Here is a 27,827-nt window from a genome sequence, read left to right as displayed (position 1 = left end):
CCTGGGCCAACAGAGGGGGGAGAGAGAGTGTGCCTGTCTGTCTGGGGGCCTGACGGGCTGAGACACATCCCCCTGTGTCTGCGGTAAAGCAGCAGCCCCTGGAGGCTTAAGCTGCCATCCCACCAAGACACCCCAGCCAAACCCCAGCCCTCCCAGGGAGCGGGGGACCGTCCCCTGCGCTGCCGCAGCCGGAGGGGCAGACCCAGACGCGGGGGAGGGGAGGGGAGGGGAGGGGAGGGGCGCGGGCAGTACCAGGCCTCCGGCGGCGCCGCAGGTGCTCACGGAGACCAGGGAGCCCGGGTGGCCCAGCACGCGGCCCGAGTAGAAGCAGAGCTCGGCGGCGGGGCGGCCGCGGCGCCAGGCCTCGCCGGCCTCCTCCACCTCGAAGCGGCCGGACAGGAAGCGCAGGTCGCGGCGCAGCTGCAGGTACAGGTCGCGCCCGAAGGCCGGCAGGTGCAGCAGCAGCGCGCGCTCGCCGGGCGGCGGCGGGGGGCGGCGAGGGGCGGCCGGGGGCGCGCGCGGGGGGCGCCGCCGCCGCCGGGGACCCGGGGGGACCCCCGGCAGCAGCACCCCCGGCAGCAGGTGCACGTCGTCCGGGCGCACCCGCCGCGGGAGCACCACCTCCACGTCGGCCGCCCCGTCGCCGCCGGCAGCTGCAGGGGAGAGAGGAGACGTGTCAGCGCGGCGGGGCCCACCCACCCTCCAGCCATCCCGCCGGTCCTCCCGCCGGTCCTCCCGCCGGCAGCGCCAGGGGCCAGACAGCCACCGGACAGCGCGATCCCGAGCGGGTGCGCCCTGCCCAGCCCTCGCCCTGGCGCCTCCGGGGCCGCCAGCGCCTCCGCCCGGGGCCCGACCACCCCGGGGAGGTCCCCCGTGCAGCCGCCCGGCTCGGAGCCCCATCCTGCGGCCTGCGCCTCGTCGGCCGGGGCGCTGTCAGCCGATCGATCCGATCGATCCGATCGGAGCCCGGGCAGCGCTGCACGGCCGGATGCCTCGGGAAGGCAGAAGCGAGGGGGTCGGCGAGGAAGGGCGGCGGGAGGAGGGGAGGGGGGCGATCCGCTACCTGTGCCCGGGTCCACCAGTCCCCAGATCAGCAGCAGCAGCAAGGGCAGGGCGAGGGGGGGCAGCAGGGCGCCGTCACACATGGTACCGGGGAGGAGCAGCCCCCCGGGTGGATGGCGGCGGAGCAGGGGCGCGCGAGGCGGCGGCGGCGGCGGCGCCAGCCGGAGCGGAGAAGCCCTCCTCCGGCCTCTCTTGGAAAAAGTAATTAGCGCTGCGGACAAACCCAACGTGGTGAGCGCCGAGGCCCCGCCCCCTCCCCGCAGAGGAGGCGGTGATTGGGCGCCGGCTTTCCCCCGCCCCGCCTCCCCCTCGCCCATTGGCCAGGGCGGGTGAAAACCAGGGTGTGTTGTTAGGTTGTAAGCACTTTTCTTACACGTGGTTTCTGGGCAGTGGCGGGGACCGGGCGCCAGGTGGCGCGCGACCCCGGAGGACCCAAGAGGGGACACCTTGAGGGACCACCATGGGGGGAGGGGGGAAGTCTTTTAATCTTGAGAGTTTCTCAAGTTTGAAGTCCCCTGATTTGCTGCCCCTGCTGCACACGACCTGGCCAACCACATCATCCCTGAAAGAGCATTCTCGCTGCATCTGGATGTTTGCCGCTGGGCACTTGCTTGCACACACACACACACACACACACACACACACCTCTGTCTGCACCTGACTGCTGGCTACTCCAACATAGCAGAATTTCTCCAGACCCTTCCCACCACCTGCTGTCTTTATCCTCACAGAAGCCAGGGGAACAGGTATGGTCACACCCTCTTACAGATGGAGAAACGTCATGGTGACCTCTTTGGTGCAGCTTTTGTTGGCCAAAGAGCCACTCAAAGGCCTGCCTCAGACAGTCCGTGAGTAGCAGCCAGGAGAACCGTTACTTATGCCTCTGAAGTCAGCCTGAAGGAGTCACTGTCAACCTAACAGACGCAGGCAGACTAAAGCAGCAACTAGATAACAACTAGTCTGTGCAAAACTAAAGAGCTGGGAAACATCAGAAATTGGAGAGCAGCCCTTACTGGTGTGGCTCAGTGGATAGAGCTTTGGCCTGCAGACTGAAGGGTCCCGGCTTCAATTCCGATCAAGGGCATGCACCTTGGTTGCGGGCACATCCCCAGTAGGAGGTGTGCAGGAGGCAGCTGATGGATGTTTCTCTCTCATCGATGTTTCTAACTCTCCCTCTCCATTCCTCCCTTAAAAAAAAAAAAATTCAATAAATTGTATTAAAAAAAAGAAAAGGAAAGGAAATTGGAAAGGACACTCTTGTGCACATGGCTGGGAGTATAACCTGGTGCAGCCACTATAAGGAGTAGCCGAACAATCAGCAGTAACACTTTAAATGCATGCACCCAGCAACTCGGTAATTCCCATCTGGTTACCTGCCATGGAGACACAATGACACAAGGACAAGAATGGTCGCCACAGCACACATAAACTGCAAAAACCTGTATGTCCATCATCAGATGCATGGCTAACAGAACACCGGGCATCAATAAACGAAAATGGGGTGATTTGGGGTTTATAATCACAATGGAGAGGCATCCAAGACTAGTTGACAGAACTTTTTTTTTTTTTTTTTTTTAATCAAGTTGCACCCAGCGCGGCAGTTGAGCATCAACCAATGAGGTCACAGTTCCATTCCCTGTCTTGGCGCATGCCCCAGTTGGTTGCAGGCCCGATCCCCAGTAGGGGACTTGCAGGAAGTAGCCGATGGATGATGCTCTCTCATCATTGGTGTTTCTATCTCTCCCTCTCCCTTCCTCTCTAAAAGCAATCCTATATAATAAAAGGCTAATATGCAAATTATCCCCTTGACTAGGAGTTCCTCCAGTTCGACCAGGGGGCGGGGCCTGCCAGCCAACCACCCAAGGCCCCTTCTGCCAGCCGGCCTGGCCCGATTGGCCCCAATTGGGGTGGACCAGCCAGACCCCACCTGTGCACAAATTCTGGGCCTCAGTAAAAGCATATTTTCTTTAAAAAGAAAATCACTAGTTGCCATAATCTCATTTCATGTTCACACACACAAATAGCCTTGTCTTAATTTTTTGGAAGGGCGTGGCTTAAACCCATTATACAGATGGGAGAGTCAGGGGTCAGAGGGAGACGAACACAAGACACGCAAGCCCACCGAAGCCCTACAGGTGGCAGCAGAGGCCTGAGTGTGACGTGCGGGGCCGCTGGCCTTGGTTGGCTCTGGGTCAAAACAGCTCCTTATCGCCGAGGTGGCCTATCCATCCGTCCACCTGCGTTTTGTGAACAACTCTCTTTCCCATCACGCTGCTGGCGCAGACACCAGCAGGTTGGTCACGTGCCTCTCTTGGACCCTTCATTTGATTTTAGGAAATGCCGATGGTGGTGGCTCAAACTGGTCAAGTGACTGATGTGTGTGTGTCTCTCTCTCTCTCTCCCTCTCTTCCCCCCCTTCCCCTTCCTCTCTCCGAAATCAATAAATCTGCATTTTTTAAAACTCAGCCATGACCGCTCACAGTATTCACAGCTGAAGGGATGGCCGAGGGACAGGAGGCTGCTGCTGGTGAAGGTGCTGACCGCTGCTATCGCGTAGCACGTGTGCCCGCGTCAAAGCTTACCCGGCCGTGCCCTTCAGACCGGTGCCATGGGGGCGAGCTCCCCCCGAAGCTGTGGTGGGAGGCAGCGTTGGGTTGAAAATGTGAATCACGGGGCACTGTGTTTATGGAATGAGAGCACGAAACGACGCTGTATTTCGAAGCAGACGGAGGACAAGGAAAACATACGTTGAACATACAGACGACCTCCCTCTCTCGGGGAGTGGGAGGCGAGGGATTAAGAGGAAAATCACGGAAGAGAATGAAGAGGGTTCTGGGTGGCCGGTGAGGGCACCAGGCAGTGGGATGGGGTCCGAGCTAAGACCCATCCCCGGAGGAGGGCAGGAAGGAGTGCGAGAGAAAGCCGGAGGGAGGGAGAAGAGAAAGAGTTGGAGGGAGGGAGAAACCTAAGGGGAAGGGCGAGGGGTGCGGGGACAGACAGACACTGAGCGCTGACACACAAATGCGTTTTGTACAAATGACTTCTCCCGTTCCGCTGCAAACGTGCCTCTGGCTAAGGGCCAGACCCAGGCTATCTAAGGGTGTAGCTGCCTGGTTATCAAATTCCCCCTCCCCGGAGCCTTCTGGAAGTGGCTGCCAAGAACACAAGGGGGGGAATCCAGCCCCCTCCCCCCCTCTCTCTCTCCCTCTTTTTTTCCGTTGGACCTGATTTCACGGTTTCCTCGCTTTATTTCTCCCCGGGGACCCCTTGGGCCCCGCTGCAGGTGGGGTGGGTCGTGGGATTCGGGTCAGGCGCTAGGGTTTCACAAGCCTGCACTCGTGAGCCTGCGGGTGAGACGGATGCCCAGGCCCTGCTCAGAGCCACGGCCCCCCAGCCCGGTGTGCAGTCCCGAACCCTCGCCTTCCTCTTCCTCCGTGTCCTGAGGCAGGGTCCCAGCTTCCTTCCCCAGGGTCCCAGCCCATCCCGAGCCCCAGCGTGTGGGTGTGGGGAGGGAGGGGGGCTCTGCCTGCACCCCTCCATTTGCTCATCCCTCTGGCACCCCCCTGCCTGGCTCGCCCTGTTAGCTTCTCGTGGTCCTGAGCACTGGAAGCTCACAGCCTGTGGCTATTGGGGTTGCCTGCAGGGGAGCGAGAAGAGGTGGGGGGGTGAGGGAGGCAGGAGGGGGCAGGCCATGAACTGGGCTGGTGCTGGCGCTTGCTCTGGGAGGCATGGGCAGGTCCCACCCTCTTCAGCCTGGAAACATTTTATGATAAAACAAGGTCCCGGGAACCAAAGCAGAGGTCAAATGGGCGGGCGGGCGGGCGGCCAGAGGCACATGGGCTTCTTCAGATGGGCAGGTGGGAGGGGCCACAGAACAGCCAGCTGTGGTCACGTGCCACCCTGAGAAGTGGGGGAGGGATGTCAAAGTCGGGGGGTGGGGTGACTCGGGGAGGAGGTGGAGGCTGGTAGGGATGGAGGGGCCGAGCAGAGGGCGGGGTGGGGGGAGAGTTAGGAGGAGCCTGGGAAGGAGAAGGGAGAGGGGACCTTTGCCCACTCTGATCAGACACTTGCTGGCTCATTCACACCCCAGCCCACCTCTCTCTCTCTCTCTCTTTCTCTCTCTCTCTCTCTCTCTCTCTCTCTCTCTCTCTCTTCTCTCTCTCTCTCTCTCTCTCTCTCTCTCTCTCTCTCTCTCTCTCTCCTGTTCTCCCTCCCTCCCGGTCCCGTGTGTGCTTGCAGTCCCTCTCTGTCACACACACCCTGACTCCCAGGCCTGGACTGTGTGCCCGGCGGTCGGGCCGCCGTGGTGCTGGGAGGCTGAGCCGGCCCCCGCAGGAGCCCACAGACTCCTCCCCTCCCGCCCACAGTGGCCACAGGCCAGATGTGCTCCTGAGAAGCTCCAATCAGAGTGGCCACACTGACCGCCGTGCTCTTGGACGTGCCTCCTGGACCCAAAGCCCATAATTTGACTTGGCTTACTCAACTGTCCCAGGGTTTTGAGCTTTTTAATTTTATTTTTTTTTCTCTCGCTCTATATTTTTATTGATTTCAGAGAGGAAGGGAGAGAGTTAGAAATAAAAACATCCAGGATGGGAGACAATCATGGATTGGCTGCCTCCTGCACGCCTCGTACTGGGGATCCAGCCCAAAACCCAGACAAATGCCCCGACTGGGAATCAATCCGTGACCTCCTGGTTCGTAGGCAGATGCTCGACCACTGAGCCACACCGGCCAGGACCCCTCTTCTCCTTCACCAGAGCTTGAGGGCCCCCTGGTGGAAGGTTTTATTCGAAAGGACCAGGAGTTTGGCCACTGGGCGAAAGGCCCCTTCATGTGTTTATTTTTGTTTTTTATTACCGGTATATTTTTTATTGCGTTCAGAGAGGAAGGGAGGGGGAGGGATGGAAACATCCGGGATGTGAGTGAGTCACTGATCAGCTTTGGTTTAGGGATTTGGTGCCCACGTTCACGAATGACAGCCTTTAATGGTTCGTGTTTTGTTTTTTCCCTAATAAATACTCTTGTCAGATTGTAGTGTCCAGATTGTGCTGGTCTTATAAAACAAGTGTGGATGTGTTCCTTCCCTTGGTCTCTGGAAAAGTTGGCGTGACGCTTGTGTAAATTCTTGCTTAAATATTGCAAGAATTCCAATATCGGGGCCTACGGACTGTTTTGTGGGGCTGTGTGTGAATTTTATAATTTCAGGTTTAATTTTGTCTTATCCAGACGACAATTTCGGTAGCTATTTCCTCGTGTGCCCGTTTTGACAAGTGGTATTTTTCTAGGAACTTATGCATTTTACTCACACCTTTCGATATATAGACATAGTGAGGGAACGGGCTCTTTTAAAGGTATTTCTGGTATTAAAGGTTTTCAGGCAAAAGGAAAAGCTGAGGTCAAACAGCACCAACCATCTGAGAAAGGCGCCAGCTTGCATTCTCCCGTTATCTGCCCGATGTCTGCTTTGTCTGTGTGACGGATCTGGGGTTCACTAGCCTGCGTCAGGGCGCGTCCCCATCTCTCAGCGTGTGAACCTGCTGGTGGGAACCAAGTGAGTGGGGCTCCCCAGGCACCCTCAGTGCTCCCCGGAAGCACCCAGACGTGCTGACATGCAGATTTCTGTGTCACACCCCAAAGCATTGGATTGAAACATGCAGTGGGCACCAGGCGAGGCGTGGTAGGTAGGTCACAGGGATGCTGATGGACCCGGTTTCCCTCCATCCCCGATGGACCAGTGAGAAAACAGCCCCAGGACGGGTGCCCGCCCGAGCCCCTCAGAGTGCCTCTGCCGCAGGGCCCTGCTGCCAGGACTTGTGAGTCCCAGCTTGTAGGTGTCTGTCTGTCTGCACTGTCACCTCTTGTTGGTGCCCGTAGCCACGGCCAGCAGCCCCACTGTGCTAACGCGGCTCTGTGGCCCCTGCTTCCTGGAGCTGGCAGGGCGTCTCTCGAGCCTGGAGGACCGGCAGGTGGCTCCGCACCAGGTGAGACCAGTCACAGCTCTAAGAAGCCGGGCAGCGTGTGCGCCGAATGTACTCCATCCCGGTGTGCCGGCCCCGTCTTGGCTGCGCTGTCAATCATTCCCACGACAGTCACGTTGGGGCACAGCGGCTGCACTTTTACGACGTCACCGGGCACAGCCTGAGCCCCCGTTTCCCGTAGGTAGAGCGGCTGCTCTGCAACCAGCCACGCGCACGCCCCACGGCGTACCTACCAGAGGCAGGCGAGGGCCCCGGCCACCAGAGATGGCAGAGACCGGCGCATGGATACCACCTCCACCATTCCAACAAGAACAGAGAGAACTAGAGGGCAGAGCAGCCAATAGGCAATTCTTTACCGTAAGCGAGAAGATACTGGGTACAGAGACAACACCGCAGTGAGTCAAAGAACAGACACTCTGCCAACTGAAAACACTGGAAAACGCTCTCCTGCCACCAGAACAGCAACAAGGTAACGGCAATAACAGTCCCACGGCGGTGCCCTGAGGAGCGCGGGCACGCTGGGCTCTAGCATAACGTTATGGGGACAGCGCACTGGACTCGCAGGGGCCGGCAGGGCTGCGCAGAGGACACGTGCCACCTGCTTTCCCACCGTCCTAGTGCGTTCTCAAAAGGAGGCTGCACTGGGGGAAGAATTCAGAACGGTGTGGGTTTCGGTTTAACCGGAAGGTTTTAAAAATATCTCTTTAGTTAAAAAGAACTAAAATTAAAAAATAAAAAATAAAAAGACAACAACAACAAAAAAGACACCAACATCTGTGAAGTAAAACACAAGGTCAGGTACCTGTCCTGAGCACAGAGCCGTCCTGCTCCGGGGCCGCAGCCCAGCCGGCGGGGCCTGTGTGGACGCGTGAACGGTGCCCACGGTCCTAGCTGTCCCTTGGCTTAAATACGGGCCCTGAGTGAAATGAGACGAAGGTGCACAGTGTGACCAAAGCGTCTGAGAGAGAGGGGGTGGGGAGGGGTGCACGTGGTGCCCGCTTTTCTTTCTGCTGGGAGTGGTCTCTCCTCGGCCAGCAGACGCCTAAGGCGCCCGGGGCCTGCCCTGCATGCTGGGCTCAGGAGACGTGCCCCCCCGCGGGGACTGAGCCCCGAAGCCCCAGCCCCTCCATCCTCCCAGAGACGCAGGTGGCCTGGGAGCTGTCTGGACGGCTGGGTGTCTGCCAGGCTGCCGCTGGCTCTGCTCTGCTCTTTGGCAGTCTGGCTGGTGGCAGGGGAGATGAATGGGTAGCGCCCTCCCGCTGGGTCTAAGGTTTCCTCTGGGCCAGGAGCTCACACGCATACGGTGCCCAGAGGCTCCGGTTTCCCGGGGATGGTGGCTCAGGGAGCAACCTGACCGGCCCCAGGGCCTGCTGGGTAGCTCTGAGAAGAAAAGGAGGCCAGGCCAGTACAAGGCGAAAAGGTGGAATGGGATCCAAACTCCCCTGGGACAGCTAACAAATAAATAGTGTCAGGGTAGAATGGAAAGGGCCTCTGGGCGTTCGCATTTCCAGAAGAACCCAAGGGCTGAGCGGGACGTTTTAAGTCAGTGTCTAGCCTTCAGGCCCATGCAGTGCCCGGCTCAGCCTGGTTCTCCCCCAAAGGGGGCGGGGGTCTCCGGGGACGGTTCAGTGACAATAACCCCCGAGTTGCCTTCTCTGGTTGGATCCTTCCTCCGAGCCTGTGAGGTAGGAGGGACGGTATTCTTCCCCTTGGACAGACAAGCGGCAGGCTTGGGAGGTTTCAAACAAGCCGCTGTCCCATCACCTCTCAGTCGCTCTGGGCAAGGAGCTCTCTGCGGCCCAGCCCAGGGGAGGAAGTGGGCGAACTGCCCTGCTGCCCTCGCTCGGATGGGCAAGGCGGGCAGGGCAAAGGGGGCACGTGAAGTGCCACCATCTCCAAGGACGGCCCCTGGAGAACCTTGGAGCGCCCGGCCGGCCTGGTCCTGCCTGCGGCACACCCACGGGAACGCGTATATTGAACATTTAACACAACCCGACAACGCTCGTCTTAAATACATCTGAAGGGGCGCTGGGAGGAGGGAGGGCGGACCTGGGGTCCCTGTGGGTCCTGGTGGCAGGAGGGACCCGCGTGGGCGTCCGCTAACGCCCGTGGTGACCGTTGGGAAGGAGGCTCCGGTCGGGCCCGAGGCCGTTCTGCAGACAGTCTCTCTCCTTGTCTTTGGCCGCCTCTTCCTTCCCCTGGTCCTCCTCCTCTCCCTCTTCTTCGTACTCCTCGTCCTCATCATCGCTCCTCACGTCCTGGATGTTCTGGACAAAGCAGAGAACGGACTGTGAGTGACAGCTGGCCAGCTCGGCTGGAATGAATGAATGAATGAATGAATGAGTGGGCCCAGGTCAGAGCCGTGGCCCCCGTCCGTCAGAGGAAACCTGCATCCAAACGAGCAAACACGCACCAGGGCAGGGCAGGGCATGAGCTCGAAGCAAACCTCCGCACACTTAAAGGACTGACACGGGCGAAGCATGCTTTAGGTCAGGACAGAATTACACAGAAGACGGCGGCGATGTGGCTCAGTGGGTAGAGCGTTGGTCTGCGGACTCAGGGTCTTGGGTTTGATTCTGGTCAAGGGCAGATCCCCAGTAAGGGGTGTGCAGGAGGCAGCCAATCAATGATTCCCTCTCATCGTTGATGTTTCTTTCTCCCTCCCTCTCTAAAATCAGTAAAAATGTTATTTTTAAAAACCAATGGGATAGATAACCTCCTCGGGGGGGTAGGCTTAACAGAGAAAAGCAGACGCACACCTCCCGCCCCTGGCCCGGGCTTGGCGGAGCTGCTTGAGCCGAGAGGTGAGCTGGTCCTCGAGGGAGCCCCACCGCTCCGGGCCACAGTGTCAGCACCCTCACTTCCAGGAAGAGGCCCTGCACCACGCGAGAACTTGGGTTCGCGGTGGGTCCCACAGTCACGGAGGGGGCAGGGCTGGCACGCCGCACCCCCGCGGTGCAGGCTGCCAGGATGGGCTGCCGGGCCTGCGTGCAGGTGGAGCCCTGGTTACGACTGCCTGAGCCTGGAGCCTAAGGCCGCCGTCACTCAGGCGCAGCCATTGCTGCCTGGTTTCAATATATTCTCCATTTTCCAGGAATGCGGCGATGCCCATAAATCAAAGGAAGACTGTGCTCCTTGTTGTTCAGAACCTCACAGTTTTAGAAAAGCATGCCACCAGCGGCAAGACTGCCAGTGCCGCCCGAGTGCCCGGCGCAGCCCCGGTGCCGGCTGCGGGCACAGCTGCCCCGCTCACAGTCGGTCCACACACAAGCAGATGGCATCTATCGACTACCGCTGGGCGAAGCCACACACACGTGTTACACGTGAAATGCATGTTTATCGGAAATGTCTCGCATCTCACTTCTTTTCCATTATGGCTGCGGCATTGCGCTGCTTTCTGACATGACGGCTAGAGGTGAGTCATAGGACCCAGGACTTTAATTTCCGGCTCCTGCCGGGGTGCGGGTCCGGCAGGGTGGAGGGCCCCGGCCCGAGATGGCGGATCAGGTTCAGAAAGGACTTCCTGGGACTGAGCGCTCGTGTGATGGACATGTAGGCGGCTGCGCGTGACAGCATCTTGGGTAATGTAAACTGGAAACTGTGAGGCAGCAGCAAAACCCCACGTTACATCCAAATGTATCGTGTATGTGCGATCTGTAACCTCACGGCCACAGGCATGAAACCCTGAAGGGGATGTGTTTTCTGCCCTAAAATCTCCTTCTTCACCTGACACCTGACATCGCCGCAGTGGCACCTGGGCCGGGAGCCAGCTGCCCGGCTCGGTGGAGCTCACCGGCGCTCTGTGATTTGGCACAAAGAACGGGAGTCAACAGTGCTGCTGCTGCTGCTGCTGCTACTGCTGACAGCTCGCACTTACCACGTGCTTCCTGTGGGCCAGGTCCCAATCCCCTCAACCCCATGTCACAGGGGAGGAAACTGAGGCAAGGACTAGATCACAGCCAGGGGGTGGGAGAGCTGGGATCTGAAGGTACAGGAGCCTGTGCTCTCAGCTAGTGCCCTGCTTGCTGGGCAGGAAGTTACTTGGGATTAAAAAAAAAAATTATTATAAAACGTCTTCTTATGCTTTTAAAAAGTCCCAAAATAAGTTAGTTTGTCACTGCATTTTAATTTGTGATCTTGGTTGGTCAATGTATTTATGTACTCACTATTATGCACTTCATACAAACATTTTACATTCATTTTCTAGTTATTTCAAATGAGGAAGTGTGTGAGCTGGGCTGGTGTGGCTCAGTGGTTGAGCAGCAACCCTCACACCAAGAGGCCGCTGGTTTGATTCCCAGCCAGAGCACATGCCTGGGGTTTGGGCTCCATCCCTGGTTGGGGTGTACAGGAGGCAGCGATCGATGTTTCTCTCTCATTGACGTTTCTCTCTCTCCCCCTCTCCCTTCCTCTCAGACATCAATGTAAAAAAAGACTCAGCGTTTGCGTGAAGAGTGACTAGAAAAGGCGGAGCGTTGAGTGCAGGGACTCGGGCCCGGGCCCGGCTGCGCGGCAGTGACTGTGACCTTGCTGCAGGCCTCGCTTTCTCCGCGGCTGTGAGGGCTCCTGTGTCACGTGTCACTCGGTGAACTCGGGGCGCACTGCCTGGCGAGAGCAGCTGCGGGGCAGGCTGCCAAGGGGCCGGCCTCTCCCCCTGCCTTTACGGCTCCTCCCTCGCGTCTTGGCCGCGCACCAGGCTAAGATGTCGCAGAGACACGCTCGAGTTGGCCCGCACCCAGCACGCTGTTTACCAGGAAGAAAAGCAAAGCTGAGGGACGATCAAGTCCTAGGGATGGTAACGAGAGCAGGCTGAGCCCCTTTAACGCTCCGACAGCGCTTGTCCTGTTTGTGGGGGACTGACAGGGGAGCCCCCGGGCTCGCCACGCTTCCCGGTGGTGTGCGGGCTGGCAGCACGTCACCACGTCACCACGTCACCACCTGACGGGACCCTGTGAGGGTTCAGAGCCAAGTCTCGGTCTCGAGCAGCCAGATGCCTGCTCCCCACGCTCGGCATATGTCAGGGTCCCGAGATTATAGCACCATTGCTCTTATAAGGCTTGTGACCACATAAGCAAATGGTAGGTCCTCATTCATGGTATGCATGCAATGACCCAATTGTTCAGGAAAAACAAAGTATGACTATTTCAAGAATCACTATTAAGAGGTATAAAGAGCCAAAACTGATTTGGCTCAGTGGATAGAGCTTCAGCCTGGGGACTGAAGGGTCCCAGGTTTGATTTTGGTCAAGGGCATGTACCTTGTTTGCGGCCACATCCCCAGTAGGGGGAGTGCAGGAGGCAGCTGGTTGATGCTTCTCTCCCATTGATGTTTCTAACTCTCTCTCCCTCTCCCTTCCTCTCTAGATCAATAAAATATATTTTTCAAAGAAAGAAGTATAACCACTTTTGTCTTTTGCAGTCTACCATGCAAACTCGTGGAGACCGTAAAAAGATTCATAAATTATTCTCTAACTTTCTACCCAAACAGCGTGGTTTGCTCCCCGCAGTTATGTATACATTTGCATATTCAAAAGTACTTACGAAGAGCCCACCAGGCAGAAGAGACTTAAAGGGACAAATTCTCACTCTCTGTTATACGATTTAAGAGAAATTTTTGGAGGCCTACAATCTTCTGCAATCCCATGTAGTAAATATGGAAGGATTTGTCACTTTAGTAACAACTAAGTTGTGTTACATACTCAATATTTATGAAATATTGCTGAAAACTGACTTGTTCGTTGTTGTTGCTCTAAGAATGTCAACTGTCACCTCAGTCCCCTCCCCAGGGCCCTGTCCCCTCCCCCCGTGCCATGAACGCACTCTGCCTGAAGCAGCATGCTTTCACAGGCGGCCCAGGCTTGGGAGGAACAGGCCGGTTTCGCAGCCAGGTTTGCCACCGCGGAGAGCGGAGTGCACATGCTCGCCAGCTGAAGTCATCGGAACCGCGGCGAGGGGCTGGGGGCCTCCGCCGCCACTGTCAGCTCGCAACTGGAAGCAGCTTTTCCACAGCGCAGCACGGGAAACCAGCACTTCCTGTCCACAGCCCCCGGCCCGCTGGGCTTTTACTCAGGCCTGGTACGAGCCATCAGGGACTTCGAGTTCTGTCCTGCAGGCTCCCTCCGGGCCTGTGGTTGCTGACCCACACCAGGGAATGGACAGTCCCTGCCCAGGGACAGAGCTCCGGGAGGCCTAACCCACAGCTAAGGCGGTTCAGCCCGGTCTCCTTCCCTCCCTCCAACCCCGGGCCTCGCAGCTGTCTAGCAGCTCAGTCGTATCCTTATCTCAGTCACTTCAAGGTTATCAGTCACTTGGAGATAAGGCAGCTCTGCCGGAGGACGGGAGAACTCTTTAGAATGTTAATAGACTAGAACCAGTCAATGAAATGTTTTCTTGGCACTCCAACCTTAATGGAGAATCTACTCTCAGGAAAACAAGCTCAGGTCAGTAATTTAGATTTTTTTTAAAAAAAACACACAGCTTTCAGAATTGGGTGTGGGAAACATGCAGATGGAGCCTGGTTTCCCACCGCTCTGTCTAGATGGAGAAGGGAAGACACGGTGGAAGGTCAGTTATCGCAATGTCCACGTAACTGTCTGCTCCTCGGCGGTCCCCGAGGCCCAGGCACTTCCTCCGGTGGGAACGGAGTTAATCAGAGGGGAGCGTGAGCTCATCAGACAGGTGGCCAGCATCTCCACGGCCTGCAGGGCCCTCTTTCTGACGAGGATGCGGTGCTGTCAGACACAGAGGGCCCACCTTTCACTGGGAAAGAGCCTTGCGAGCCTCAGATGTATGGTTTACACACACAAAGGGAGGCTGTGATCTGATTTTGTTTAACTTGCCTCCAAGGCCAAGTCCAGTCCCGCCTAGTCCATGAAGCACTTCCTACTGACACAGACAGTCACTACAGGTAACTATGCCCCAGATGCGGACTTGCTCATGGCTGAGGCCCGCTCCTCCCTGTTCTGAAGTTAACATCCAGAGCTGAGCTCAAAACAAAACCATATTCTATTGTCTGAACTGTCCTATCGTTGTGTTGTTTAGGAAAACAGATGTTTTCAGGAAAAAATTATTGCCAAATGATATGCAGTATTTCAGAGAGTAGGAGAAAACTCGGGGGAGTACATTATATGCAAATCAGATGCTCTAAAATATTGTTCAACTGTCACCATAAAGCTCGTCTCAACTTGGAGCAAATCTAGACTCATTAGGACATTTTTTAAAAAGCAGCAATCAAGTTTTAGATAAAAATCTCTTGAAATTAACTTGTCCTCTAAGAAAAGCTATTTCTTAAAAGCACCTTTGAGACCTACTTAATGAAAAATCTAGCTAAATTTAGAAAAAAAAATTTTTTAATAATGATCAAAATGTTAAAAAAATAATAATTCTGGTTAACTATAAATTAAGTAGAATATCCCGCTGCTGGGCCTCACCTTCAATCTGGCACTGAAGTCTACTTGCTAAGAATAACAATGCCCAGCCGGTGTGCCTCAGAAGTTGAGGGTCAATACCACCCTGAACGTGACCAATCTCATCTGATCTCAGAAGCTAAGCAGGGTCGGGCCTGGTTAGTACTTGGATGGGAGCGTCAGCCTATGAACCAAGAGGTCCCCACAGTTAGATTCCCAGTCAGGGCTCATGCCGGGCTGCAGGCTCAACCCCCAGTGGGTGGTGTGCAGGAAGCAGCTGATCAATGATTCTCTCTCATCGATGTCTCTCTCTCTTTTTTCCCCTCTGAAATAAACTTTTAAAATACTAAAAAATGAAATCAATAGAAACATATATTAAAAAAAAAAAGAATAAGACGCGGACAGCACTCACCTTCGTGAAAATGCATCTCTTGAGCATCTTCAGGATGAAGTAGCCCCAGTACAGGTGCAGGACCTGCAGGACCATGAGCTGCAGGTTGAGGAAGATGTAGGAAAAGAACGGCTCCAGGTAGAGCATCGGGATCACCAGCGTGCAATATAAGATCCTGGAAAACCAAGCAGACGAGAGAGCTTCGTTCAGGTCCGAGTACTTGGGAATTCTCAGCGAGAGAATAGCTTGTTTTTCCTCCCAAGCATACAGCATTCATTTCATCTCTAACGATGTCCAGGAACTGCTCAGTACACAACCATATGACAGCACTGCCTTTTATGTCATTATTGGCAAGCGCTCTGCCTCCTGGGAGGAAAGGTAGAGCTGGGGGGATGTTTATGGCCACAAGCCTGTGCCCCGATGCTCTGGGGCCTCGGTTTCCTCTCTGCAAACAGAAGAGCATGCACCGACCCCACTCCCCCTCCCAGATCTGGAGAACAAACAAGATCATGTGTGGATATATGGGGTTATTACTACCTAACGACACAGTCTCATTATGTGGCATCAAAGGTGAATGGGGAATTCTACAAAAGTCAGTTTTCCGGATAAAAGAGGCTCTGAAAGAAGCAGCAATTCTATGGCTCCTCCCACTTTCTAAGGGAACCGCGTGCTCCCGGGTTTCATACACAGGCTCCTGGACGCAGTGTGTGTGTTGGGAGAGAAGAGAGAGAAGGAATGACAGAGCAAAGGGGACCAACACGAACCAGTGAATCGGGGTGAAGGGCACAGTGAGAGTTCCTAGAATAAATGGGATTGTCAGGAAGCTGGCGTTGTTTCTAAAGCAGTAAAGGAGGGAAGGAGAAGGGCTGGATGTGGCTGAGGCCCATCCCCTAAGAGGCTCTGACATGAAGAGGCTGTGCCGCCCTCTTAAAGGTACACACGGCAGGGGCCGGGCTGGGGGGTCGGGGAGGAGCACCTCGGAGGCCACGCACTGTTTCTGCCCGAGGGGCGGACTGGAAAGTCTGGTTCTGAGATACGCATCTGCAGCGTAGGCTGGGGAGTGGCGGCCTCCCCGGAGTCTTCTCACCCTGCACGGTCCCTCCTTCCCCTGGTGGACAGGGTCCTGGGAGCCGACCCCAGCCCGAGAGCCGGCTCTGCCCGACTTTCATTCACTCAGCGCCTTGTGACGCGCATCAGCTAGTCTTTTCTTTCCTTAAACTGGCCTCTCTCTGGTCGCCATTCTGAGCACTTCCATGTTCTCACCACCCTCAGGTGACCACCTGAATGACGGCCAGGGGACCAGTGGTGGAAAACAAAGTTCCACAAGCATATCTACCCTTGGAGCTAAGGATCTGGGTATTATTCACAGTAGGAGATGATTTTGTTTTCGCGGGGGAAAAAGTTCTTTTTAAGGTCAGTATTAATAGTCTTTAGCCTGACTGGTGTGGCTCCATAGCTAAGCATCAACCCATGAACCAGGAGGTCACGGTTCAATTCCCGTTCAGGGCACATGCCCAAATTGCAGGCTCCAACCCAGTGTGGGGTGTGCAGGAGGCAGCCGATCCATGGTTTTCTCTCATCATTGATGCTTCTGTGGCTCTCTCCCTCTCCTGTCTTCTATAAAATCAATAAAAATATGTATTTAAAAAAAAAACACAAAAAAACACAAGCCTATTGAAACACTTCTGAATAAACATGCAAACCAATAGGGCAACCAGGCAATTCGATTAAAGCCTTTGGACAATGCCAAGCGGAGTTTCTGCCTGCGGTTGGGAGTAACAGTGCTTAGAAAGCCCGGGTCTCTCACTCGGGCTGCCGGTGGCTGAGGCAGCGCAGTAACACCCGGAGAGGAGCAGGAGCGGGGAAGCGGGAACAGCGGGTGCAGATGCCAGAGGAAAGCCCCCAGGGAACGCACGTGTGCTTTGGGCTGGGAAATCCAGGAAAAGCCAAAGGAAGGGAGACAGGCGTAATGTGCAAGCACCAGTCCTTCCCCGTGAAGCTTCCAGAAAGGCTTCACATGGATCTGCTTTCTCCCTGAGCAACCTTCAATCTCACCCCACGGGTGCAGCAAAGGCGGTTGGGAAGACTAGAGCGACGGGGCTGCACACGGCTCCCACCGCAGCTCTGAAACGTCTGAACCCCCAAACCGTCTCTCCTCTGCGCGTGGTTTGCTCGGTGGGAGACCCCCACCGACCCGGACTCCTCAGCCCGCCTTGCAAAGGAGCGTGCTCAGGGATAGATTCTTGAATCAGGCAATAGGGACTCGCTTTTCCTCTCTGCTGTCACAAGGTGATGGATGGTGTAACAGGTTTGGGGGAAGCTACTTAAGCTAGAGAACAAGGCATGGCAATGGAGTCTTTCCAAAAGCCTTGAAAACCCAGCTCCCAGACTTCCAATAGGTTTCCTTCGCTCCAGACCATGTGCATCGGTCAGCAGCGGCACAGGAACATTCTTACCGGCGGAAGAGACATTCATGGTCAAGTCTGTTAAGACTGGTTGACTTGCCATCTCTAACTCCCCGAAGACAGCAAACCGTGCTATGGGCTGCTCTGTGACCTCACTGGAGAGTCAAGGTCAAGACCATGCCAGATGCATGTGACTAATGCTCCTTGAGATGCAGAAACGCAGGCATGGGAATGAGTTCTCAGTCGTGGGATTTTTAAAGTCAGAGATGTGTGGGAAAGCAGCGCACCACCTCCACAGTCACGCAAGCCCAGCTGTTTCCCGGGCGGGAGGAAGCGTGTGTATGGGTCTGTGGCTTCATGGGAAAGTGGGAGGCAGCGTCCTTCGATGCTAAAGCACAAGCCAGCCACAGCACAGCACCAGAGGCCCTCAAGGAGCTCCCGGCCGACGTGTTCCCTGGGGCTTGCTTTCGAAATACATCCACAGATTCTCTGACACTGCTCCAATCCAGAAATGGAGCCCAATTCTCCTTCCCTTCATACGAGCCGGACCCCCTGACCCAGACCCTCTGCAGAAAACCAGGCTGGAAGTGCCTTGGTGTGACTTCTGAAGCGAGGTTATAAGAGAGACACAGCATCTGCCCCGCTCTCTCTTTACTTTGAAAAATATGTTTTTATTGATTTCAGAGAGGAAAGGGGAGGGAGAGAGAGAGAAACTTAAACGATGAGAGAGAATCATGGATCGGCTGCCTCGTGCATGCCCCTCACAATGAATGGAGCCTGCAGCCCGGGCATGTGTCCTGACCAGGAATTGAACCGTAATCTCCCGATTCATGGGTCAACGCTCAGCCACTGAGCCACGCCGGCTGGACTGCCTCAGTTGCTCCTGAGTTATGAAGAGGTCAGGCCGACGGAGGGGCCGTGTGTAGCTCCCCCATCTGACAGCCCAGCTGCAGCCCTAACCAACCATCAGCATCAGCCACGTCTTGCATGTGTTACCTCCACCATGTGGGTAAGGGAGCCTTCAAGAAAACCTCAGCTGACTTTCCAGCCGCCATCTGCCTGAAACCACATGAATGCAAACCACGCAGCTGAGGCCAGTCAATTCCCAGAACCATAGCGATAATAATAATCAATAAACGTTGTACTTTTAAGAGTGAGGTCTGCAAACTATGAACTGTGGGCAAAATCTGGCCTGCGACCCATTTTCTACAGCCTGTGAGCTAAGCTGGGTTTGGCACATTTTAAAAGAAACGAAACAATACGGAGAAAAGTATGCAGCAGAGACCATATGTGGCCCTCAGAGGCTTAAAATCGTTATTCCACGGCCCTTCACAGAAGTGTGCTCACCGCTGTCGTAAGCCACTACATTTTCAGCAGGTTTGCTAGGAGGGTACAGAGAGTGGGGACACGGGGACCATAACAGGAGTCAGTGATGGGCAAATCCTGGACATGGAGTACCATGCAACTCACCCTGAAAAGCCACAACTGTTATCCTCAACAATATCCATCCCATCATTAATGACTATCGTGCGATCTTCTGATTTCACAAGCACACTTGCTCAGCCAAAGCAAAGTGGCAGTAATGTGATCCATCAACCAAGAAGAGGAGAACAAGCCTGGATCTCAGATTGGATTCCAGATTAAACTCCAAAGTCTACAAGACTCATTAATCATTTTAGTAACAATAGCTGGCATTTACTGATACTGTCACAGACACTGCTCAAAACGATTTTGTATGTGTTACTTCAGCTAAGCCTCATGACGACCCTTATTTCCATTTCACAGATGACAACACTGAGGTGCAGATAAATGATCGAACCTATTCACGATCACACAGGCAGTAAGTACAGAGCCAGGGTTTGAACTCAGGACTGACTTGCATCCATGAACTTAACCGCTGCACTCTGCCTCTCCTGGCCAGAAAATGTCTAATCAAGACATGCAGTCCTGGTTTAAAGAATGCAGATGTGCCCAGCTGGTGTGGCTCAGTGGTAGAGCATCAACCTAAGAACCAGGAGGTCTCGGTTTGATTCCCGGTGAGGCACATGCCCAGGTGGTGGGTGTGATCCCAGTAAGGGGCGTGCAGGAGGCAGCTGATCAAAGATTCTCTCTCATCATTGATGTTTCTCTCTCTCTCTCCCTCTCTGAAATCAATTAAAAATGAAAAATAAAAAGAATGCAGCTGCTCCCCAAGGGAGGGCAGCGCCCTGTCTTCTCTGCCCAGACTTCCCTGGATGCTGGTCAAGGGTACAGTCCCTCCACCAGGACTCTGGCCTTACCTTGGTCTTGGCTCTTGCCAGAACGCTGGAACTTCAGTAGCCCTAGGTTTTCTGCCGAGAGGATCTGAGACTCCTAGGCTAGCCCCAGACTCTGTCTGGTGACAAACTGTTCCTTCCAAACCATCAAAGACGGCCTCCCAGTTTCCTCCCGGTTTCTGTCAGCCCACACATGGAGCACGGAGCTTTTTGCCGGAGGGATGGCTGTCAGGGAAGACACGGGCTCTCCACCGCCAGCCCCAGGATCAAGAGCCAATCAGCATGGAAAGGACACGTGGACCACGGTGGGGACCAGGGACGGTGGAGAGTGGAGAGAGTATCACTTTCCTCACCCATGAGCCGGGAGCCACAGCAGCCGTCGGGTTTGCTGTGCAGACGAGTGCCGAGACAGACCGAGGGCCTAACTCAGGGGCTGGCCTGCAATTAATGGCGGTTATAATCACTATAATTTTGACACAGAACATGCCTCTCCGTTAAAGAGCCGGCCAAGGGCATTCACTGGAATAACTGGAAAAGCTGTTCATCACAAGGAAGAGCCACAGTCACGGCCAGGCAGAGGGGAGGAGGAGCAGTTTCTCTCTCCCTTGTCACCTCTTCCACGGTGGCAGGTGTCAGTGTGACATAAATATAAGTGTCTGTGTGTGTGTGTATTTATATATATGTGTGCGTGTGTGCGTGTGTGTGTGTGTGTGTGTATTTTTTTCATTTTAGAGAGGGAGAGAGATAGAAACATCTATGATGAGAGAGAATCATGGATCGCTGCCTCCTGCACACCCCACACTGGGGATCGAGCCTGCAACCCAGGCAGGTGCCCTGATTGGGAATCGACCCGAGACCTCCTGGTTCATGGCTCAACCACTGGGCCACACCAGCTGTGCGGCACTGCTTTGATTATACTTGAAAAGGGCCCCTTCATGGTCTTTCTCCCACTGAACTTGGCACAAAGAACTGGAGATCAGGAAAGGCAGGCCAATGCTCCGACCTGACCCCCGTGCCAGGCCACCTGGGCGCGGGGACGGGCCGCGGGGCGCCGGCTACTCACCAGAAGGGGAAGATAATGAGGCGGCTGATGAAGAATATGGCGGAGAAGATGAAGAACAGGGTATTGCAAGTCTGCTTCCATCCAGCATAAGAAAACATCTTGGCAGACTGAAAGCAAAGGAACAAATGGTGTTCAGATAAAATATGAGTACACATTTCTAAAATTAAACACTTGTAAATGATGGAGTGTCTGGGCTTTGCTTCCAAACAATCGGGGGAAAGGTGGAGTGCGAGTGGGGAAACAGATGAAACAAGATTTGAGGTATTATTTGTAGGGTGTCTTTTTAATCCTCAACCGAGGATATTTTTTCTATTAATTTTTTTTTTTTTTTTTTTTTTTTTTTTTTTAGAGAGACTGGAAGGTGGAGGAGAGACAGAGAGAAACATTGATGTGAGCAAGACACACTGATTGGTTGCCTCCCACACACGCCCCAACCAGGGCTGGGGATTGATGCCGGGGTTGTGGGCTCGATCCCCAGAGGGGGGCGTGTAGGAGGCAGCCAATCTATGATTCTTTCTCATCATTAATGTTTCTCTCTCTCTCTTTCTCTCTCCCTTCCTCTCCGACATCAACAAAAATATATTCTAAAAGTAAAAATAAAAGTTTTGTTTCTCTGAGCTTGAAGGCTATGGGACCAGAGCCAGCTGTGGGCTGTAGCTGTTTTCGGGGCTCACGGCCCCGCTGGACGCCCGCTCACACATGCTGCTTGCCGTGAGGGCCCTGCAGCCCGGGGCGCCCTGTGTTACCATGGGTGATGGCAAGCGTGTACCTCCAGCCAGATGTCGGCCACGTCGTGCACAATCATCACCAGGGTCCCGCTGCGGATGTAGTTAGCGCACCAGGAGAAGCTCATCAGGCTGAGCGCAGCCAGGTGGTGGATGACGTGAGCGAGGAAATCCTGCAGGATGGGGGGAAGTGGAAGACATTAAGGAAGTGCTATTAGTTCCCAACACTGGAAGAACTGATGATGATGATGATGATGATGATGAGGAGGAGGAGGAGGAGGAGGAGGAGGAGGAGGAGGAGGAGGAGGAGGATTTAAAAACTAATACCATTTACATGTTTTAAAATGTGTAAAATGCTTTCACTTTAATTCTAAATATAATCCTTGTGAGGGAGATAGGACAAGAACTGCCCTCACTGATAAAGTCACTTAACTATGAGAGATCCCCTGGAATCTGTCCTCTAAGTCCTGGCAGCCCCACACTGGGTATATGTACACACACACACACACACCATATTCCTGTGTACACTTACATGTGTTGTTTATTCCGTGTCTAATTCCCAGAAGGGAAACAGACTTATAAGAAACACTACACAACCAATGAAATAAGAGGTGTTGCATCCGAAAGAGATAACAAATAAAAGTGGAATAACCTAGCCAATCCAGGCTTAAAGAGGTGCTACAATTGAGCATAAAAACACAAAGGTTTTCTGCAGCGATGATGTACCAATGGCCAATAAGTCCTTGAAAATACGCTCAACCTCATTAACCATCAGGAAAATGCAAATTAAGGCCACAGGAGAGAGATGCTACCTGCCTCACAGCCACCAGAATCGCTATAACAAAAAATAAGCAGTAAGTGTTGGCAAGAATGTGGAGAAATGGCAGCCCCTGCAAACTGCTGTTAGAGGTGGCTGCTTTGTTGAGTGGTGGGGCAGTTCCCTAAAAGGTTACCCATAGAATTAACGTGGAGCCCAGCAATTCCACTCTGAGGTATGTACCCGAGAGAAATAAAAACATATGTCCTTGAAAACTTCTGTATCTGAATGTTCATGGCAGCTTTGTTCATAATAGCCAAAAAGGTGGAAACAGCCCAAATAGCCATCAGCTGGTAAGTGGATATCCATATAAGGACTATTTTTAAAAAAAAGAAAGAAAGAAAGAAAGAAAGAAAGAAAGAAAGAAAGAAAGAAGAAAGAAAGAAGGAAGGAAGGAAGGAAGGAAGGAAGGAAGGAAGGAAGGAAGGAAGGAAGGAAGGAAGGAAGGAAGGAAGGAAGGAAGGAAGGAAGGAAAGAAAAGAAAAGAAAAGAAAGAAAAGGAAAGAAAAGAAAGAAAAGAAATGGAATACTGACACGTGCTACAACAGGAATAAACTCTGCAAAGACTGTGCTAAGGAAAAGAGGCCAAATACGAAAAGAACACATACTGTGTGACTCCATTTATATGAAACGTCCGGAAGAGACAAATCCATGGAGACAAGAAGCAGGCGAGTGGTTGCCCGGGGCCGCGGGAGTTAAAAGAAATGGGAACTGACCGCCAGAGCCATTCATTTCTGAGGTGATGAAACGCTCTCAGATTTGACTGTGGTGACGACGGCAGAAGTCTGTGACTAGACTCAAAACCACCGAATTATGCGCTTTAGATGGGTGAGTTGTATGGTATGTGACTATTTCAAAAGAGTGCTTTAAAAAAAAAAACTTTCAAGATTTCAGTTTCCTTGTGGCCAAAGTAAGAGACTAAGCATGATGATAATAATAGCCTAATTTATTGAGCACTTACTGTATACCAGGAAGTGCTTCATGTGGTTTAACTTGCTTAATCCCCACAGCAACAGGAGCAGACAGGAACTCTGTTCCACTCCGTGCCATAGACAAGCAGATCCAGGTTGGGGGGTTTAACTATCTAGCTCAAGAGGTTAGTGAGGGTCAAACGAGGGATTCAAACCCAAGCAATCTGACCCCAGAGTCTGTGCTTTACCCACCTCCTAACCGTTTTATGTCTCCGAAGATATGTGTTTATAAACATGTGACATATACCTACACTTAATTTTTTTAAAAAGACTCAATGCACCTGTACATGATAAAGAAAAATCAACTACTGAAAGAAAATCAAAGGTTTTATTGCCTTAAGAAATCAAAAAAGACAGAATCATTACAGGATCAACCTACCTGATGTAAGTATATGTGTGTGTGTGTGTGTGTGTGTGTGTGCGCGTGTGCGTACCTAAAATGATTTTTTTCAATTCTGTAGCTTGAGAAAATGACTCAGTTAGTTTCAGTGTTAATCCTATATAATAAAAGGCTAATATGCAAATCAACAGTGGAACGACTGGTTGCTATTGATGCGCACTGACTACCAGTGCTAAGGATATCCATCAGGGCTCTGGGACTGAAAGAGGGCACAGGAACCTCCGCCCGAGTGCATGAATTTCATGCACTGGGCCTCTAGTGTTTATATAATGTTCCACTACAAATACCTACGCACCCAAGTATGAATATAATTTGCATTATTCTATGTGCTATAAAAAGCAAAAAACAAAAAAACAGAAACAACCCACAAAACTATGAACTAGAACTTAACACATATAAAATACAATTTAAAGATTGAGGTTTGGAGTAGGGGATAAAAACTTTGGAAAAATAGTGAATAAAGTAACTTTGTAAGTGAGACACTTACCTTCCTCTTCACATCGGAGCCCAGGCTAAATAAGAGAGAACAATAAAAACTCATTTCCAGGATGTAGTACCAGTACTGGGATGGCAGCAAGGGCTGAGAAAAATGAGAGTATTCGCTTTAATGCCATGTAACTCATTTTATACTTATTGATATAACATTCCCCAGGAACCCAAATCTGTATTAATCCTAATAATTCAAGGATGTATATGGTAATCTCTAGGATAATTACTAAAATAATAAAGTATGCATAAATGAAAAGCTATATAAGGGAAGAAGTGGAATAATAATTTTTTAAAACTTGACTGTCCCATAAAAATGTAAGAAAAGAAAATAATTTTTTTTAAAAAAGGGAAACGCATAAGGCGGTACAAATAGAAGATAAAAATAGCAAGGCGGTAAATTTAAACTCAAACACAGAATGAGCTGGACACAGACTAACAGAATGAGACACGTGATGGGTAAGTGAGAACGAGTCCGTTCCAACAGAGAAGGAGAAAAAGGCCTGCAGACGAGGACAGAGCAGGACAGACAGGGACGCAGACCTAACTCGGGGGGACAGCATTGGGGGTCTGAGGGCTGAAGCAGTGGGGGCTACATCAGAGGTCCTTACCTGTCTGGGATAGCCATTCCACACCTCCCCGAGGTCATACACCCAAGGTTTCTGGGGGGAAAAAGTTTGTCAGAATCAAAGGCTAGCTTCAGCAGAAAATGCAAGCTCCTCCTGATGGTACTGACAGGGGCAGGCACAGGCAGAAAGATGCGTTTGTACATCCCGCTGCATGTCTCTCCCTCTGAAGATATCCACACACGTCGCTATACAACACCCTGGATTAGTGAATGTGGGGCCAAAACCCGCCCTGTCTCACAGAGCAAATCATTTCAAACAAATGCCTCTTCTAACAAACTGATTTTCGAACCAAATCTATGACTGCTTCTGTAGCAATCAGATAATCTGGAGCAATAAAGTATCTGAAGAGAAACTGAGAGAAGTCTCTAAAAGCTGGCTGTCTTTTATTGTCTATGAACAATGTACCATTAAGTTTATAATCACTTAGTAATTATTTACATAACTAGAGGTCTGATGCACGAAAATTCATGCAAAAATGGGCCTTCCTTCCCCTGGCTGCCAGCACCGCCTTTACTCTGGCCCGAGCTCCTTCCCGCCTTCCCACGCTGCCCAGAGCCCCAGAGTGGCTGCAGCAATATGAAATGCCCCCGGCCTCTCGGCAATTGTGTATGTAAATTAACCCGCCATCTTTGTTGGGTTAATTTGCATAGTTACTCCTAATTGGCTGGTGGGCACTGTGAACGTACAGTCAATTTGCATCTTTCTCTTTTATTCGTGTAGATGGTAAGGAGAGATTTAGTTTTTGATAGATGAGTAAGGAAAGTCTTCATGGGACAAGTGGCATTTGCTATGATGCTGGTTGGATTGGGTAGGTAGAGAAAGATAGGCGGAGCAGGACATTCCTGGCGGTGGGGGGAAATGTGCTAAAATCCCCAATGTGGATGTACCAGGCCTGTTCTGGGATTGTCAGGAGTCCAGCTTAGGGGGTGCGTGAGTTGCCTAACTGGACGCAGGGAGAGACTGGGGTAAGGAGGAACTTGGCAGATGCACAGTTTAATGGAGGTGCTGGGAGACAGCCTGGGAAGGCCACTCTCCAGGCCTCGGAGGGTGGGAGGGTTACGAGCTGCTATCTCCTGGAATGCACTAGATCCTCGGGGAGTCAAGGGCAGGGATTTTAAAGATTAAAGACAAGTTCCAGTCAAAAATATCAAAAAGACAACTTACATCATAAAGAAATGCAATTCCAGCCACAGTGATCATCAAGTAGAATGCAAATCGCCAGCTGCCAAGAGATAGGAGAGTCCGGTAAGGGAGGTGGCGCTGGAGGGGAAACACACCCGGTGCGGCAGAAAGCCGGCCTGCTGCAGGCGGGTCCATCCACGGTACTGGGAGACTGCCAGGCGGACGGCCGCACTTCAGCTCAGTTTTAACCGCAGGGAGCCTACCTTCTTCACTTGTAAAATGGAAACAAAACTTGCCCCAAAACGTAATAAGAACTGAAAATAATTTATGAAAAATACAGAACATAGTGTCCAGTAGGAACTAAGCAACAATAAGTGGCAGTTGTTTTTTATTATTATTATTATTATTATTATTGATTTTTTTACAGAGAGGAAGAGAGAGAGAGAGAGTTAGAAACATCGATGAGAGAGAGTCATTGATCAGCTGCCTCTTGCACGCCCCCTACTGGGGATGTGCCTGCAACCAAGATACATGCCCTTGATGGGAGTTGAACCCTGGACCCTTCAGTCCACAGGCTGACACGTTTCGGCATATTATTATTATTATTATTATTATTATTATTATTTGCTTAGTGTACTTCCTAAGACACAATAAATGATGGTTTGATGTATTATCAAATCATTTTATCCCCATTTAGTTCCCAGTGACGAGGTTTCCATGTGGCCCAACTTTTTAGTCTTGCCTTGGAAAAGCATTTTTTGAACAATTATCTTTTTGTCGTGGATGGAGAAAGACCTATACATTAAGAGACTTAAAAGACACAACCCAACTGTAACGCAGGGGTCTTATTTAGACCCTGATTCAGTGGTTGAGCATTGACCTATGAACCAGGAGGTCGCGGTTTGATTCCCAGTCAGGGCATGTGTCTGGGTTGCAGGCTTGATCCCTAACAGGGGACGTGCAGGAGGCAGCTGATCAATGATTCTCTCTCATCATTGATATCTCTCTCTCACTCTTTCTCTCTCTCTCTTTCTCTCTCTCTCTCTCTCCCTGCCTTCCTCTTTGAAATCAATAAAAAATATGTATTTTAAAAAATTGTAGCACTTCAAAAGCTGGACTGTCCTCCTTACCAAGCCTCCTGGAATTTTTTCATCCTGCAAGGCCTGTCCTGGTTCCGCCGGCTCCGAAACCACCTTTCCACCTGGCGCTCAGTCAGGCTGCACTTCTTGGCCAGGCCGTACACATCGTCCTGAGAGGGATGAGACGGTGAGTGAGTGATGAAGAGCAGAGTCAGGCTGGCAGGCAGTCAAGAAGCAGTGTGACTGGATTACGAGAGCTGGTGCACTGGAGGGAGAGGGACTCAGCATTCCAACTGGAGCCAAATTCCAGAGAATTTACCTCTTTTGTTTATGGATCACACACACACACACTCACTCACACACACACACCATGGCCCCCAAAACCACAGAGAATGTTAGTATCCCAGAACTCTTCAGTTCCAAAGAGAGATCAAGTCTACATAAGTTCGTAGCAACACGTATGTTCAGGCTGCATAGCAAGCTCATTCATTCAGCTCCATGTTATGTCGGGCGTCCCGGGACCAGGCAGAGGAGCAGCTTAACATGCCGATCAAACCAATCGGCATGGAAACCCTGAGAGTTCAGTAAATGCACAAGATGGAAAGCCAGTAGCCACGGGAGGACTAGAACATGGGCCGCTGCATCTTCTGGTACTTCACGTGGTCCGATAGCTCCCGCAGACAACACGGGAGCAGCTCACACAGGTGCTGGCTGTCTCTCTCACACCGAGTCAGAAGGAGAGCCTAATGCAAACTGACCTGAGAGAATTCCAATCCTCAGAGTCATGCTTGCACAACATAAAAATGCTGACTGCTCCTCTCCCGGAGAGCAGAGGCTGCAGGCTCTGACTGAAAACTGGAAATGGTGTGGATAATGGATTAGCTCCAAGGTCACAGGATCGGCTCTCACAGGCCGGGCAGGACACAGGAATGGCTGAGCGGACGGGTCCGGGCAGAGCTGCATTCGCTCCACACAGGCTGTGTTAAAGGCACACTCCTCTCCGCTTCCACAGGGAAATGAGCCTTTTTTTTTTTTTTTT

General features: G+C 52.5%; 2 protein-coding genes across 4 annotated transcripts in view; both read right to left on the bottom strand.

The window, feature by feature from the left end:
* The window catches only part of ADAMTS17 (ADAM metallopeptidase with thrombospondin type 1 motif 17), a 65,981-nt gene extending 64,713 nt beyond the window's left edge, over positions 1-1,268 (bottom strand). Inside the window, exons 1-2 of the mRNA XM_036411788.2 lie at positions 1,064-1,268; positions 253-653 (exon numbers count right to left, since the gene is read on the bottom strand). Of these exons, the coding sequence (XP_036267681.1) occupies positions 253-653; positions 1,064-1,145 (483 nt within the window). The 5' untranslated portion in view covers positions 1,146-1,268. The remainder of the gene's footprint in view (positions 1-252; positions 654-1,063) is intronic.
* Positions 1,269-7,376: 6,108 nt separating this feature from the next.
* The window catches only part of CERS3 (ceramide synthase 3), a 45,614-nt gene continuing 25,163 nt past the window's right edge, over positions 7,377-27,827 (bottom strand). For 2 of the 3 annotated variants that reach the window (XM_036411798.2, XM_036411797.2), the window contains 8 exons: positions 26,840-26,958; positions 25,752-25,809; positions 24,570-24,620; positions 23,960-24,052; positions 21,329-21,457; positions 20,560-20,666; positions 14,858-15,011; positions 7,377-9,307 (listed from right to left, as the gene is read on the bottom strand). In XM_036411798.2, coding sequence (XP_036267691.1) covers positions 9,140-9,307; positions 14,858-15,011; positions 20,560-20,666; positions 21,329-21,457; positions 23,960-24,052; positions 24,570-24,620; positions 25,752-25,809; positions 26,840-26,958 — 879 coding nt within the window. In that variant the 3' untranslated portion in view covers positions 7,377-9,139. The remainder of the gene's footprint in view (positions 9,308-14,857; positions 15,012-20,559; positions 20,667-21,328; positions 21,458-23,959; positions 24,053-24,569; positions 24,621-25,751; positions 25,810-26,839; positions 26,959-27,827) is intronic. The other variant, XM_045572008.1, reaches the window with a different exon arrangement.

Source organism: Pipistrellus kuhlii, unplaced genomic scaffold (assembly GCF_014108245.1).
Source record: "Pipistrellus kuhlii isolate mPipKuh1 unplaced genomic scaffold, mPipKuh1.p scaffold_m20_p_42, whole genome shotgun sequence".
Lineage (NCBI taxonomy): Eukaryota > Metazoa > Chordata > Mammalia > Chiroptera > Vespertilionidae > Pipistrellus > Pipistrellus kuhlii.
Note: the sequence above shows the minus strand (reverse complement) of the source record. Positions and strands in the feature narration are given on the sequence as shown.